We start from the raw sequence: 15,876 nt of genomic DNA on the forward strand, positions 1-15,876 counted from the left end.
GTTTTGGAATATTCTTTATATCAGTGCCAATAGGCAAGGGTTGAAGTAATATTTGCACGACTATTATGAATAATGGGATCAGGATGATCCCAGGTTGTCGGATGAAGGGATCTATTCGGCTCCTCGTCAGGAGGGTTAATACTTTCTGTACTCGAGGCCAATCCACGGAGATTCGAAAGGTGGAAAAAAAGAATTGCGACAGAGACCTCGGGGAGAAAAGGCTCTTCAGAGCCGTCGGAGACAGGAGGAAGTCGTGGCTCGGTTCCAAAGTGGACGAGCAAATCAAGTTATCAACCACTTAGGAAGTAAGGGGCCATCAAAGAACCGTTTAATACGATCCCACGTAAATCAAGGGTGACCGCCCCTCTGCCGTCTCCGTGTTTCGTGGAACATCGAAATACTCTAAGGCCGAGAGTCTCTGCAAGGGAAGCCATTAATTGCGGCAGGACACTGCGCTTGTCCTTGAACCGAAATGCCGGTAAAGACCACCCACAATGTGCTTTCCCATCGATCAGTTTCGCCCAAAAAATCTTGCGTTTCGAGGAAAGTGGAAATCATCGACGAATGTTATTCACATTTTTATCAAATTGTTAAACGCTTTAAAGTTTTATAGATAATTTCATCGGTTGCTTAATCAGGAGCAACCGGTTTAGTCTTTGACAAATACAGCCTCTAAACGTTTCACCTAACGCTGGAATTATATTTCGTTGGTCGTTCGGGTTCTACGGTATAGTCCTCTTTACACAAAACGTTAAGCAGCCGATTTGAGGCGAAGCACACACTTTGTTATCAGTTGGAAGCCAATTGCAGTTTCTTGCGCCCTTATCAGCTGTCCGAGACGAACGTAGGAAAGAATATTATCAGCGAAGTACATCCCTAAATGTATTCGGTGCACGTCGCGACGGTTTAATCCAGTGGCTCTCGATGGGACCACATCCCTCCGTGACTCACCCTACATTTCTTGGGGGATTAAACATTTTATAATTAGCCACGGAAAGCACTGGCAAATTATATATTGTCTCGCGAAAATTCGATAAGAACTTTCTACGTGACAGTGAGAATACTTAGACGCGTGACAACCGAGAAATTGTGAGTCGACAAATACATGTTAGGGGGTTGAAAAGTACATATTGTAAATCTACAATTATTATGGTATGATTTTTACCAACTAACAGAGGTAAATAGGGCTTGAAAGTGGGCCGTGAGCCAGTAGACGTTGAGAACCGCTGGGTTAACCGGCTGTGTTCTCCGCCTTCGATAGTTCACGACGAACTTCCCCATGCAAATCCGAAGCAATACCGCGTAACCCGAGTGAGACGCTGGAAAAGGAAATAAAGCACGTCGGCTAACATCGATACCGGCTGCGTATGATTTACAAGGGATTCGGTTCGAATTTATTCAACCGCGGCATCCAATACCGCCGGTTTACGACGTTGCGTCGCGATATTTATATTAAATTGTGCCACTTCGGCTCTATCGAGGAGAACTACAACGCTAGTCATCCCTTCGAGATGGCGAAACATCGTCCTACAATTTTACACGATTCTCTCCCCGTCTTACATCGTTCCACGAATTTCTACTCTCGACTAGCACCACGATTCTGAAATAAAATTACCTTGGTATATACTCCACTATATGTTCCAGAGAACAATATAGAAAGACATAAATGTTCTAGTTATTTCAACCCTCAACACGGAAAGCTCTAGATCTAATAAAAGTTGTATACATAGCGTATTTAGAAAATTTTAGCAATTTATGGCGACGATGGAACAGTTCTACGATCGTTCTGCGAGAACGTGAAACGACGTACGAATTTTTGAGATCACGTTTTCTGGATTCGTTAACAGCTGGTGCGCTTGCCTTTTGAAGTTTTACGATTGGATCAGGCGCGTCTGCGTCGAGCCTATCGTTTCCAAAACTCGGCCGAGGACCAGCAATCACCGTGGGATACTATTTTGGTACATCAGAAGAAGATTCGGTGTACACGGTCTGCGGCTCGTCGACCCTGACTCAATTTCGAACACGACCCTACTGCCCTCGTTTGCTCAATCCGTTGCGTTTCGAGACGTTCGGAGCGTCTAAAAAGAGAGCGTTTCTCGACAGACACGCGTCTCGTTTTTCTCGTACCAGTTTCCAAGCGTGAATTTCTAAAGAAAAGAATCGAATTTATTATCGTCGTTGTATTTCATTTAAATCGGAAACTGTTGAATTTTTCGCGTCCCCCAACAAAAAGCAGAAACGAATTTCAGGACAAAACGTTCGCCCACGCGTGCGTGAATTTCAAAAGTAAAATACGAACTCTCGTTTTTCTTCTGTGGTTTTGAAATTGTTGGCCAAAAATTTTTACCGTTAGATACGAGAAAATTTAATATGCCCTGTAATAGCAGCGGGGAATGTTCTGCAACAATATCGCCAGATTTCCTCCTTGCAATCAGACAAGGGAATAAATGGATCGCGGTCCCTTGGCGTCGCAATTCAGTTGACGGAAGTGGAAGTAAAAAAGGAGTCGTAAAGAGACGATTGCTTGGTAGTTACATGGAAATTGCTTTAAAGTTTGTGAAAAAACAGTTTTCTCGATAAAATATAAAGCGGCACACCAACATTTTCCTATTTATTTATCACTTTTTCTTCGACTCACAGGGAACAAAGTCGAGTTGAAAGGGTTAAATCGTACAAAATTATTTGTATTTCGCGAATCGAATAAAATCTTGTTAATCCAAACAGTGATTTCGGATAGAGGCTAATTCGTGCTGATATTTTATACGTTAGTTGACCGATTGTCGATGGATATCTTACTATTTTTATCAATGACAGCGCGATATCGAGTGTAGTCGAGCCCTTTCGAACGATTCTCTGGGCGACATTTGAAAACGGCCCTCTTTCTAGATTTATTGATTCGTTATCGAAGCATCTCGTTGGCGCGACCATGGTCAGGGCAAGAGTGCGCGGAATATCATGATTTATCGCCCCGAGCGCCGATCGTCGACGTTTTATGCAATTACTCTTCTCGCGCCGCTGGGAATTCTGAGTGCAGAAAAAGGGAGCAGCTTTGTATGCGGGAAGCGACTAGGAACGAGCACGGAGACGGTTGTTTGCTCCTCGCGAATCATAATGTGCTTCCCTTTACGACCAATCGGTCCACGAAACACCCAGTCAGCGATCGTTATTAATTCTCTGTGCTCGTTTAACGCGCGACTCGTTTACTATAAATAAGTCTATTAAAAAATAGCTTAACTGGCACTGGTCAACGTTTCGTTCAGACCTTTTTACTTATTTCTACTTCTATCCAGTAAAAAGTTTTCTGTAAAATTGACAGTGTTCGATGTTGTTATAAAGAAACGCGAACGAACTTATTGTACAATGTAATTATTGTAGAATATTCTTTCTCACAGTTTCATTTCCAATCGATACATTCAATCGTCAAACGATGGAATTGCTCGTATTGTAATATGATCGATACAAAGGCGAATGAAATATTAAAACTTCTTTTAGAAGAACCCTTTCCGTAAGGACAGGAGAACCGTGCTAGGATATAAGTTATCCGAATAAATAAATCATTCGACTGGTAGAACGATTCCAGTTGAATATTGACGGTTCTACGGGTAGCAAGAAATTCAGTTACGCGAGTGGTAGCCAATCTAACTTCAAAATGACTTCTGCTGAATTTGTCTTTCGAAGTCCTCCGAGGTACCTGTTGAACTTAATTAACTTCCGTCAAGTTTCAATTAGACGAATTCGCACTATCTATAGAGAAACATTATATTCCCCCAACCGATAAGTAGGCGCACAAAATGTTCTGTTTTCTTTATTAATTAATTTGGTAAGCCCTTTGTGCTTTACAGCGATAATCCCTAATGAGGTGTCACCGTAAGATAGTCGGGGATATAAAATATATAAAAAATGCTATAGGATCGAGTTGTTAAATCGCAAACGTGGAACTTAAGGTGTCACGGCGGCACGACACGACGTATAATGGTTTATTATAAATACGGGGGGCTGTTTGTCCACGGAGAGAAACTTATGCGTTTCTTTCGGCCCGGTGACGCGCACCGATGCATTGTATCGGCGACCAGGAGGATTTATACAGGCTGCTCGATCCTAGTCGAGACCGAACGCAACCACTGGGGTGTATCAATCACTCCGACGCGCTACCCTTTTCGAAGTTCGGCCGAGTTTCCGTCGGAAAGTTACGACTAACTTGTACATACGAAGCGACTGGAATATCAACTGCGAGTTGCGACGTTCCGCAGCCCGTCAGAGTCGAATTAATTCCGCGTGTTAAATAGATAAGCGAAAATTCGTTCCTTCGGGGGGATTTACCATCTACGATACAGGGGGTGACTTTGCAATCGCGGGGAAAAAATAAGTCGAGAGCGCGGGGCTTCGCTTTCGAGGGAAACAATTTTGAAATCGACGTGGATGGACAGCCAATTAATTTCGTCGGTAAATCATGTTTACGATTTTCTATATTATCGTCACGTTATTCATATTCCCGTGCCCTAGATGGAAGTATGCAGCAATATCATTCGTGGCATTATAAAATATGAGCATCCTCCGTGTTCGAGTGATCCCCTCTGTGGACTTTACGCGTCACCCTCGTTCGCGTGACACGTCAGCCATCGTATTAACAAATGGCTGCGAAATGGTACGTCTCCATCGTGCCTTTTAAACGTTCGTTCCGTTCGTTTGGATGCGTTACAAATTACGGGGAATCGCTGAATCGGTCCGAGAACTTTTCTTCACCCCCAAATCCCGGATTTCCCGTTGAAATTCTTTATTCTCCTTGAAACATCCCACCGATTTGCGCGAAGATTTCTCTATTAGAATCGAAGCGTCCTTGCCTTTTTATTCCTCTCGTGTCGCTTAGCTGGATTCGAAGTGATTTTAAATCTTAACGCTCGTTTATTTATAGAGTACGAAGGCAACGACGTTTAAATCCTCTTCGAGTTCGCTGATTAAACGAGCGGAAGATTTTTTGCAAAATAATTCGAGAAACGTAAAATTCTTTTGCATTTAATGCCATCACCGACGTTTCGTCGGTCGTTCTAGGTTCAGTATTGCAACAACGACCGAAGAATTTACAATTCCCCGGAGTTTCCACGTTCTGATCGTTGGTTTTCGTACGTAGAGAAACAGAGTTTGCTCACCTTCCAGAACTTTGACGCACTCGGTGAGGTTTGGATAGTTGTCCGGATAGTTGGGGCTGTAAAATTCCTGCTTGGCCTCGTCCCCGACGCTGAACTTGTCGCATACGTCTGGAACGTGTCTCATCTGTCGTCGTACGACGTCGCTCAGAACGAACGTAGTCGGCGTCGTGGAGACGTCGCCTGGTTCCTTCGACGAGATCTTGTACGGCAACCGATTCTCGTTCGACGCCACTATCTGCGCACAATTGAAATTCTCGTGATAGTTAACGCGCGAAACCTGCGTTTTATTTTACCCGAAAATTCGCGTATCTCGTACCTGAGCGTACATTAAATCCGTTGCGTATTAACTTCAGCCTGTCACGATCGAGAATTTATACGATCGATGAGCAATAATCCTGCGATACACAGGTGTCGGGCCGTTAATTAAATGAGAGCCCAACGACGCTTCTGGGCAACCGGTGTCGCGATACCGTTAAATTATAGGTATCGGCCTTCTACGAAATTATTGGGAACGCGGGAAATCTACTGCAACTATTATTGTGTTGCTGCTCGCTGTTGTGAATCACTCCGACTGAGCTTCTTTTGCTCTATCCGCGCAATTAAGTCTCGAATATTGACATCCGGGTACTCCATTAATCCATTCGCGTTCGATTATCGAATATCGATCGTTCGTTATCGTTGCGTTAAGGGATTGCGACAGAACGACGAGGATGAAAAATAAGGCAGCCTTCGGAGTTGTTTTCGAAAACGAGTAGCAAGTATTTGCACGGTATTTGGTTGTACGTTAAATTTATTAAATTTTTATTTAACAGTTTTAGCCCTTGTAAATTGAAAATTAAAAACTGAATTATTAAAATCACTCTTCTTTCTCTGATTTTATTCCACGGAGATATAACCAGCGAAACTGTGCAAAATACTTGGCTCAGTCTGCTCTGTTATGGTTGTCTTACTCGTCACCGTCGTAGATCGACTGTGTCAGTTCGAAAACCTTTCGGTTATTCGATGGCTAAGTCGAACGTGACTGAACCTTCGATCTCTTAAAGGTAGACTGACGTTTTCTCTAAAAGAAAGCGGCCTCTGTTTCCTCTAAGTGAAATTTAGTTTACGTTGGAACGCAAATGAATATTGTAAATTGTAGGAAAATTGCTTAGTAATTATTTAATTAGGTAAACTTGAAATACTTCGAACTGTATTAGAAAGTTATTACGCGATTTAGCATGACTTAGTATGGGGCACGTTATGAGGTAGATTTAAGCTGCATTTGCATACAGTAATAGTTTTACTATGCAACAGATTTCATGTTCAAATAGGATATTATGGAAATGTAAGACGCCATGGAAATTTTCATTTCCAACAGTACAAACAGGATTCGATTCACGGCTGGAAACACAGATTTAATAAGCGCTTGTTATTAATATTGACTTACATGCCTGTTTGTACAAGCATAACTCTCCATTTTAATAACGTTAACATTTCCGGGAACAAAATTATTGTAAAAGAATATTCTCGGAAAAAGTGAAATAACGTCCATGCAAGGACTCAAAGGAAAACAATGCCATAGAACGTAGGAATAATTACGTTTCGAAGTTTTTATTGGATTATTAATAAACAATTTTATCCGTGGTCATCTAGCAACGAACAAACAAAATAAAGAACATCGTTCAATCTCTCATCCAAGGTACAGTAATTAGTAAAAAACGAAACCAACTCGTGGTTTCATTATTCAGTACCAATAATGCTCCATCGAAGATCAAAGCTTTTTAACGAACGGATGAGTAATTAAAAGAAATCCACGATTCTGGCAGAATATTACGAAAACACGGTCGTTCTATTACTTTCCACGTTTTGGAACTTGGACGTGCATCTTCCACGGTACGTTAAATAAAAAGTGACGCGTCACGACTTACGTTGTCAAGGCTTTTGGAAGAGAGACCATCGTCCTCGAGCCTCGATCGGTCTGTCGTTGATTGGATAAACGTCCGGCCAGCGGACGGATTTGTCTTCTGCCTGGTGTCTGGCGTGCTCCACGACGACACGGTCGAATTTTCCGACGTGATTTTCACTTTTCCCGACAACGTCTCGATGCCCTGCATCTCGATCTCCACCTCCGCCTCCTCTTCCGGACTCTGACTAACCAGCTCTAGCAACTCAAGAGCGACCCGTTCCCTCGAGCTCGGACTCGAGCTTTCCGCGTGCCAGGAAGTCGTCTGACGGAACTTTCCGACGGATCTGGTCACTCCCGTGTTACGATCCGTGCTCGAGGACGACCAAGGGATGGATCTGCTGGTCCGGCGTGCGTCGTACGTAGTCCACAGTGACTCCTTCGTCTCGCGTGTGGCTTCCGCGGCCGTCCCAGAGACTGAAACATTAATTAATGCTTGGGGTCACTCGCTGCTCGAGACATCGATAATTAGAGAATGCACGGTTCGTCCAAAAAGTACATAAACATTTTTATCTTCCTATGTACGAGATGGAAATTTTATTTTCAATTTTAGACTACGACAGAGCGCTAGAATTAACGTCGAAGACGGCAGAGAATAATTGGTTGACCCGTTGTTAACGTGACCCACGAATGCAGGGGCTAATCGAAAACCGAACGTGCAATCTAAAATGAAAAAAAATTGCCGTACGGTACCGTGCTGGTTACCAATCGTTGTTTGAAATTGAAGCAAATTTATATATGGCAAATCTGCATGGAAGAAATTTCAATGTTTTAATCCTTTTGACTCGCAGAAGGGAGATGCGTGTGCGAATTAATTAATACGCTTCGTTTAATATCGAAAAACCAGGAATTTAACGAAACTTACACAATGGTTATTTTTTCCACGTTTCCCAGCATTGTTCCGGGATTTTTTTAAAAATATTCGTAACAGTCGAAACGGAATTTATACAATTAAAGTTCATACAATATTAGTTTCCTCTACTGTATTTTTCGAAGAAATCACAGAAATTTCTATTCCAGATATTTTTCAATAATTTCTGGTCCATGGAATCGCGAACATTTTATAAGCGCATAGCTCAAAGTGTTTACTTTAAAAGCCAGCAATGAACTCGTAGATAGAAATACACGGAAAAGTACATAGACAGTAATCCTCTTGGAAATTGGATTCGCGATTGTCTTCTTTGACAACCGTCTGGTAGAACGAGCGAGACTTGTGAAATAATTCGCCGGAAAATAGTAGAAGGTAATCGAATCGAGAGGACAATAGAGGCCGTTCGAAGCTGGAAGCTGCGTATCCTGTTCGCCGATCTCGTTTGGTTACGGTCAGCTTTCGGTGCAAACCTACCGTTTCCATTTTCCCCAATTTTTCCCTGGGTGCCGTCAACGCGCGACAATTCGAGTTTGACGTTGGTCGACGAACAAACGAAATCGGGTTCGGTCCAGCCCAGTAAATGAATTTTCTCGTGGATTTGCCTGGTTTTCTCGAGGAGACAGCGAGCTCGTGAACCTGGACTCGTTATCCCGCGTCGAAATTATGGCATCGTTGCACGAAAACGACACAACGATCCCCCGTGTCATTCTCCGCGATTTTACGAGGTTTTCGGGTCGACTCAGCCATTTTTTAATTCCATTCTACTGCGATCCAGTGGTTTTTAAAACACTGGAGTACGTTTTTGACAAAGCTTCTTGACATGTACGAAATAATTTGTTAGTTGTTTCGTCATTAATTCTGTTCTTTAACGAATTTTGATTTTTATTCTTCTTCCGAGCATCCATCATCCATTATTTGCAGGGGACATTATGTGATAAATCGTTGGCTAACAGTGACGCTCGTAATTAGCAGTCAACGCTTTATCCTTATGTAATTTATCAATACGTATTTGGTACAGGGAAATAGATAGAGTCAGAAGTTTGTATTTAATAAATACTACTAATCATACTTCACGTTTCATTTATTTTATTTACGAGTTATTCGTTTCAGAGGCATAAACGACCCCTTTAAATTCATCCCCGTTGCTTACCACCCCGGAACAGAGTCTCAAGACTTAAACCATATCTTTGGACAGCTCCCAGAATGCAATGACCAAAGTAAAACTTTGTTTCGAATGCTTCTCGGTTATGAGTACCGTCCTGCTTACTGCATTAATCTCTTTTCCGCTGAGCCAGGTATTAAAGGACTAAAAATTCTGCATGATTTCCACGGAAAATGGAATACAACGATCTGATTGTATTTTAAGTAAGAAAGTTGGGGAAAAAGAATCGGGATACCACATTTAAGTTGTTAAAAGGAAAGAGGATGAGATCGAGTGTATTGTTGTAGCTATTTCGTGTCGCGATAAATTAATATGCTTGTGCTTTGGAAATCCTGAAGAAGGTAAAGAAATCGAAGAATTCTTACCAACAAAATTCCGTTTCAATCTTATTTAATCGACCATAGTTCCGTTTCTTTTCGTCGACTGTCCAGTAATTTGCATCGTTCGCGAACGCACTTTTTCCACGCGGAACAGCGCGCAAATTGAGTCACGATGGTCGCTTAACCCCGCCCACGCGCTGCTTAATCATGTCCCGTGGAACTCGCAAATTTCATTAGCAGACTTCAGCGCTAGAAACGCGACCGTTTCCGCCCGTAGCTTTTTCGACAGTTTTCAAATGTCCGAGAAGAAATTGCAAAGCTCCGTCGAGGCACAGAAATTCGATAGATATTCCTCTTCCGACATTCTCCGACGCGAAACTCGAAGCGCAAGACAATGGACCCGGCATCGAATTTACCGGTCCCTTTTAGCAGCCGAGAACGAAACGCGAAATTTTATCATCTCCGCCCTTTGATCGAACCGCTACAGAAATATACCAGACTACAAAGCTTTCGTTGAAACGTCTCGATCGTAGTTCCTCGATGTATTTGTTTTCCCTATTGTCATGCTGATGACTGCAAAATAATATAAAAAATATAGATCTGGGCAGTTGTTCAATTTTGTGTTACCAAAAAGATACATTTAAGTTATTCACGTCTTTCCGTATCAAAGATTTTCATTCACGCCCCCTTTCTAAGGGACTAATCCCCCTAGCTTGGAATACACTACGGTCAGAAGCTGTGGCAGAGATGTATATCCACCCTGGCCTTGTAAATCTGATCTTCGCGCGCCCAGGATACGTCTGCTTGTTCGTTTCCCTCCCTCTCGACGCTCAGCTCCCGAATTCACAGATTTCTTCCGGTTCCATCCGCAGAATCTCGAGAAAGAACGACCCCCATTATCCACCTCTTTCCCGCGTAGCGAGATTTTACCGCGTTCTTTACGACTTTGTTCCTTTTTCCTTCGGCGGGCACCTGGATTCTTTCGCTGCAATGCTCCCTTCCGATCCAGCAACTTGTTTCTACATACTTTTCGCATCTTTCTTCCCCGTGTTATTTTTTCCGTGGCAGTGGATCTATCATCCCGCCATTTTCACCGAGAATTTCCGTACCTGGCTCCGCGAAATATTCTCAACGCTATGGCGCAACGCGATGCACATTGTAGAATCGAATTACAATAAAATTAACAAATCGCGTTCCCTTATTAACCTAATTACACGTTGCTACGTAACCTTGCGATAAACGTAACTGGAAGTATTTATTACATCACTCGCGCATCGAATCGCATCGAAATTGATATTAGCGTTAGGAAAATATTATTACCAGATTATTGACCAGGCACATAATTGCCTATTATTTCGTGACACAACGAAGCTGAATCATTACGGCAACTTTGTTGAATTTACGCTCGAATTCAGTATCCTGTAATTCAACAATTAAACTTCAGAGAATCGGGTTCCACGAAACGGATAATAGCGTCGAATGGCGTAAATCGAGTATTATAATTGCTTCGACTGCAAGAGGTCTTCCTACGCGAGCAGTTGCAAGCCAGAGTTGCGAGTCGAGCCAATTAACTGCGTCAAAATTATTAATAATTCGTAAATGGGCGAGAAATTTCGATGGGGCAACCAGAAATAATTTCGAACAAAAAGATTTTTGTCATTTTTGGTCACTGAACCAAACTTGCATCGAAATAAAAATTTTTTCCCTGAAAAGTGTTGAGAATACCCTACATTTTGGAAGTTTACCTCGCTAGAAAAGTTTGTTGGGTCGAGCATACGGGGCTTGGACGTATTAGATGGTCGTTTCCGAAGTATCCATAAAGGAAAGTGGCTCGAAAACTGCACGATGACCGATGTACAAATTGTGAGGCGAGTTTAACTATTTATGTTAGTTGCCGCGATGCCAGACCGCTGCGCGGCAGGCACGAGTATTACCTTCTATTTATAATTTCCCACGGGACAGCACTTTGCGGAACCAGTCTAGTGGCCCGCCCAACCGAGAGCCTCTTTTCCCTTTTGCGTCATTTAATTTCCCGGAGCATTTCGTTTTTCCGCGACTGGCCAGACACGCAGCCGCTCGTTACGTTCTACTATTAATTACCGACGCGTGCTCTTTAACCCAATTAACGATACAAGTACGGCGCGTTTTAGCGTAACGAGTGGACGGCTGAACCATGGAGGAGAATTGGACGTTCAATTTCTTCCTTTCGTCGGACGCTCTGCCCAAAATAAATCGCAGAGCCGCGAGTTCTTCCCTGTGCCTCGAGCCGCAGACTCAAAGTTAGAGGAGAAAAGTTTTTGCTAATCTGCTAAACTCCCACGTTGCTAAAACTCCTGGAGTGAATTCCAGCCGGAAATCGGCTCCCTTTATGCGTCCGCGAATGTGTGAATATCCTCTGGTTGGATCAGGATCCGCCAAAGTCTTGCGCAGCTAACGCGTGTATTTTTACAGCCGCTGGAAAATTTCTGGGACTGCCAAAGGCTTTAAAACACGCGTCGAACCTAGGGTTCTCTGAATATATCGCTGAATTTCGTGAAAAGCTCTGTGACTTTCCACAAAGACACTGTTGCTAGATATTGCTTCTTAATAGAATAACTGCCCCAGTGATCCGCTGGAAATGGAGAGGAGAGCGTTTCGTCGTTCAATGGTCGATCGAGCACTTGCGAGAAAGACAAGTTGAGCGTAGCCCTCTTCTGGCGAGCGCTAGAAGCGTCTAATTGAAATAGAACTGATATTTCTGTTAATTAAATGCCTTTTGCAGTCGCACGTTACAATGAATCCGTCGATATTTGACGCGATGTATGTTAACTCTGCACACGTTAAAATGGGAAACGTTTCCAGCAAATATTTTCCAAAGCCACATTATTATAACGGATGTATACACGATGATTACCGTGTATTTACACATACCCGATTATTCCGCGCAGTCGTAAACCGTTCGACAGCAATTTCCGCGCGGCATCGTTTCGAATAATCCTGAAACTTTCGAGCGTCTACGAAAAATTCGGTATCGTAAATGCTCTTTTCCAACTTCTTTTCAAGAATTTCCACGAATACCGGGACTTTCTTTCCGGTTCGTGATTTTTTCGTAAGTAGCTATTCCCGAATGTCTCGCTGGAGGCTTCCGTCGCTATCGAACCGGAGGGCAACTTTCTTCTTTGAACTTTTAATCCTTGCACATCGTGGAATCTATTCGTTCGGCGAAGTTGTCGGCGTTCCACGGCAACGCTCGATGATAAATCGAAAAACTTCCGCGCCGGGAATCCTCCGGAATATCGAACCACGTACACGTCCGCGCGGGATCTACGAACACACGATCCTCGCGAAGAATAGGTTATACACGGAGCCAGAAGTCAATAAGCAAAGGGAATCTTTTTGTTTCTAGCACGGAGAAGTTGCAACGCCGATGAAACGCAACACAGAATCGGGATATTGTTATTTCATCTCATTCTTATTCGACGCCTTCGCTCGTCGAACGAAAACGGGGAATTAACGTTTGAGATGTAGTTTTTTATTTTTAAATAAATCTTCGGTCTCGCTGTAAATTTGTTCGATTTCTCGCCACAGGTGCCGCGAGTTCTGCACATCCACGCGTTACTAAGCTGCGATTAAAAACTTCGCCAACTTCCGCCGGAGAAACCGGTGTGGATTTATGCAGCGCGGCAAGATGGAATTACTGGACAACTACCGACGGAAATTGTACGCGCGTTAATAAAAATAGGTGTTCCCTGAAAGACTTGTAGCTGCTCGTTGAATGTAGGCTGTTCCCATTATTTTTCTGCAAAGTTCACCCACCGTGATAATAACACTGGGAGTAAATATGAATTGTAATTCCCCTGGAGAATTATCGCGTAATAACTGTGGCTGTAAACTGTCGAACTAATAACGATCACCGTGTGCACGCTGGCGTAAAAAATTCTGCTCGGGAGGAGGATGTGATCAGAGAAATCCTTCAAGAATTTATTTGTCTGCAACTTGAATAACTTTTTGATCGAGATTATAGAAATTCTTTCTCATAATAAAATTATTATCTTCTGCACGTTGCAACAAAGTCTGCCCCGTAAGCAGAATCGAAGATATATTTTCGATCGACGGAGGATACGTATACTTTGAATCGACAGGAGGATTCATACGATTCGAACAAATATCTCCGACTCAAATGGGCAATAGCTTCGCGGCGATACGACGAATGGCGGGATCCTATCCGAATTTTATTATTTCGAGTATTCTCGTATTGCTCGCGGGCACGCAAATTCCCTTACAGCCAGTCGAATTTTTCCAGCCGCGTTGCTCGACTTTTGCGCACCCGGACGTCGACCATCCTACGCAACTAGAAGTACAATCTATCGCATAAGTTTATATGCACGTTTCAGAAACTGTACACAACACGAGGGGCCAATAAAAAATAATTTTTCGCTTAGCAGTTTTTACGGGCAAAAAATAAATGTTACTTTACACTTGGAATAATCAACATAGTTAGGAATATTTAAATTCTACTGGCTCAACTTCGATGCGAGGATCAACAGGGAGTTTAATTATTCCTAATTCACTTGAAAGTAATCGAGGAAAATAATACGTGAAATAAATTACTTTACTCTCGTACTCTTGATTTGTTATAAATTTAGTAAATACTATTATCTATTTTTAAAATATTCTCAAACGTAATTGGCAGAATTAATATACATGGGATTATCGAAATTCCAACGTTGTCGGTGATGTTGTAATTTGTAGAGGGTATTTAGACTTTTGCGGTCGACTGTATTCACATACACGCCCACACGCACGGGGACGCCATGAAGAATTCCATTTTCTTCGTTCCCGTGCAGCGTACATGCCTCGAAATTTTCCTCGTAAAAGGGGTGAAAGCGCACGACGCACCCTCGTTCAATCGAATTGTGGACGAAGTACCACGCTCGGGACGTCATCTATGCGATTATTTGCACTGCTCCGAAAGTACAAGACTCTTTGAATTTCTCTCATTTGTCAAAACCCCTGAACCATTACGTAAATAATGTGCATTCGACGAAGACAATCGCTTTGATAAAATTGATGGTTTTGAGAAATTAATTTCAATATCACTACTCTCAATCTAAAATATTTTCTACGATGGGCCAGTGTGTATTGTAACAATTATTTAATACACTAAAAATACATATTTCGAGGGGTTAATATTCCGTTAGTTGAGCACCACTTGTATGCAAACCACTTGTTTTGTGGAAGCGGTGTACCAGTAATTATGACCAAATTTCCTTGACCATGATTATTGCACGATCGAGACCTACAATTAAACGTTCATCGTTCGACTAATAATTGAGAATTTCAATTGTGATTTCACTAGGGTGCGAGTTTGGGTCATATAACAAGTTTCAATAGCAGCGCAGTCTCTACATAAATTGATATATTAATTTTATATATAATTAAATTATAGAATACACGTTATATTTTTACTCTATTAAATTATCTACCGTTCCCACAATTGCTACATTTTCTACATGACTCAAAATCACATCCTGGTACTTTAAATATTCGAGTAAAATAGAGTAAACTGCTTCTATACTCCGACTTACAATTATGCATAGATTTCCACCCAGTCTTACTAGGTATTCAAAATTAACGCCAGCGCATTAGTCTCTCTTGATTGGACTTTACCGAAAACCGTACATGCAGTTGTCCCTGCTATCTGTCTAATTTGTCACTAACTCTCTGCGCGAGAACTTCGAGGGACGATAAATAACGCTAGCACGAACAATATTCACGATACCGGACGCGGGGCCCGTAAAGTCCATCGAGCAGTAACCGTAAACAAAAACTTTTCTGTTTACCGGTGAATTATGGAATTTTATCTATAGGAGCGTTCCGATAAAATACGCCGAGGCGCAAAAGCCGCGCTCCGAAGACGAGAGAATAGAATCTACGGTTTGACCCCTCGATAAATCCAACCGAGCAAAGTCTGATTTATGTTTCTCGGTGTCTGAAATTTTATTTCGCGTGAGCCGGCGATAGGCGAAATCAATTTTCTTTCATTCTCCTCCCACATGCAGTTATTAATTATTGGTTTCTATTATTTCGCGAAAACTCGCCGTACACGGCGGAAGCTTCAATCAAACGCGTTCGACGAGCGATAGGAACACGCGTTTTATCAATTTTTCGCGCCCGGAGAGGCGTGACAGCTTGTCGTCTCCTGTTTTCCCCGACGTTGTCCGACGAAACGGTTCGCTGTGAACGAAGGAAGCGGCCAGATCACATCCGAGCGAAATTGATACGTCCACAAAAGCGCACGCGAGACTGAAAACTTGAGAATTTTCGTCGTAAATCCGTGGATCGTCGACCGTCAGCCTCGTAACCGGCTGCTAGTACCGCGCTGGCTTCGAATTTTCTTTCCCTTCCTTCCGGCGACGGTACAAGCATCGAACGTCTTCGTAACTTCCTTTGGA

General features: G+C 42.6%; 1 protein-coding gene across 2 annotated transcripts in view; it reads right to left on the minus strand.

The window, feature by feature from the left end:
* The window catches only part of Neto (Neuropilin and tolloid-like), a 120,097-nt gene that overhangs the window by 41,082 nt on the left and 63,139 nt on the right, over positions 1–15,876 (minus strand). For both annotated transcript variants that reach the window (XM_076773488.1, XM_076773489.1), the window contains exons 3-4: positions 7,055–7,506; positions 5,148–5,382 (exon numbers count right to left, since the gene is read on the minus strand). In XM_076773488.1, the coding sequence (XP_076629603.1) occupies positions 5,148–5,382; positions 7,055–7,506 (687 nt within the window). The remainder of the gene's footprint in view (positions 1–5,147; positions 5,383–7,054; positions 7,507–15,876) is intronic.

This window comes from Colletes latitarsis, chromosome 9, assembly GCF_051014445.1.
Source record: "Colletes latitarsis isolate SP2378_abdomen chromosome 9, iyColLati1, whole genome shotgun sequence".
Taxonomy (NCBI): Eukaryota; Metazoa; Arthropoda; class Insecta; order Hymenoptera; family Colletidae; genus Colletes; species Colletes latitarsis.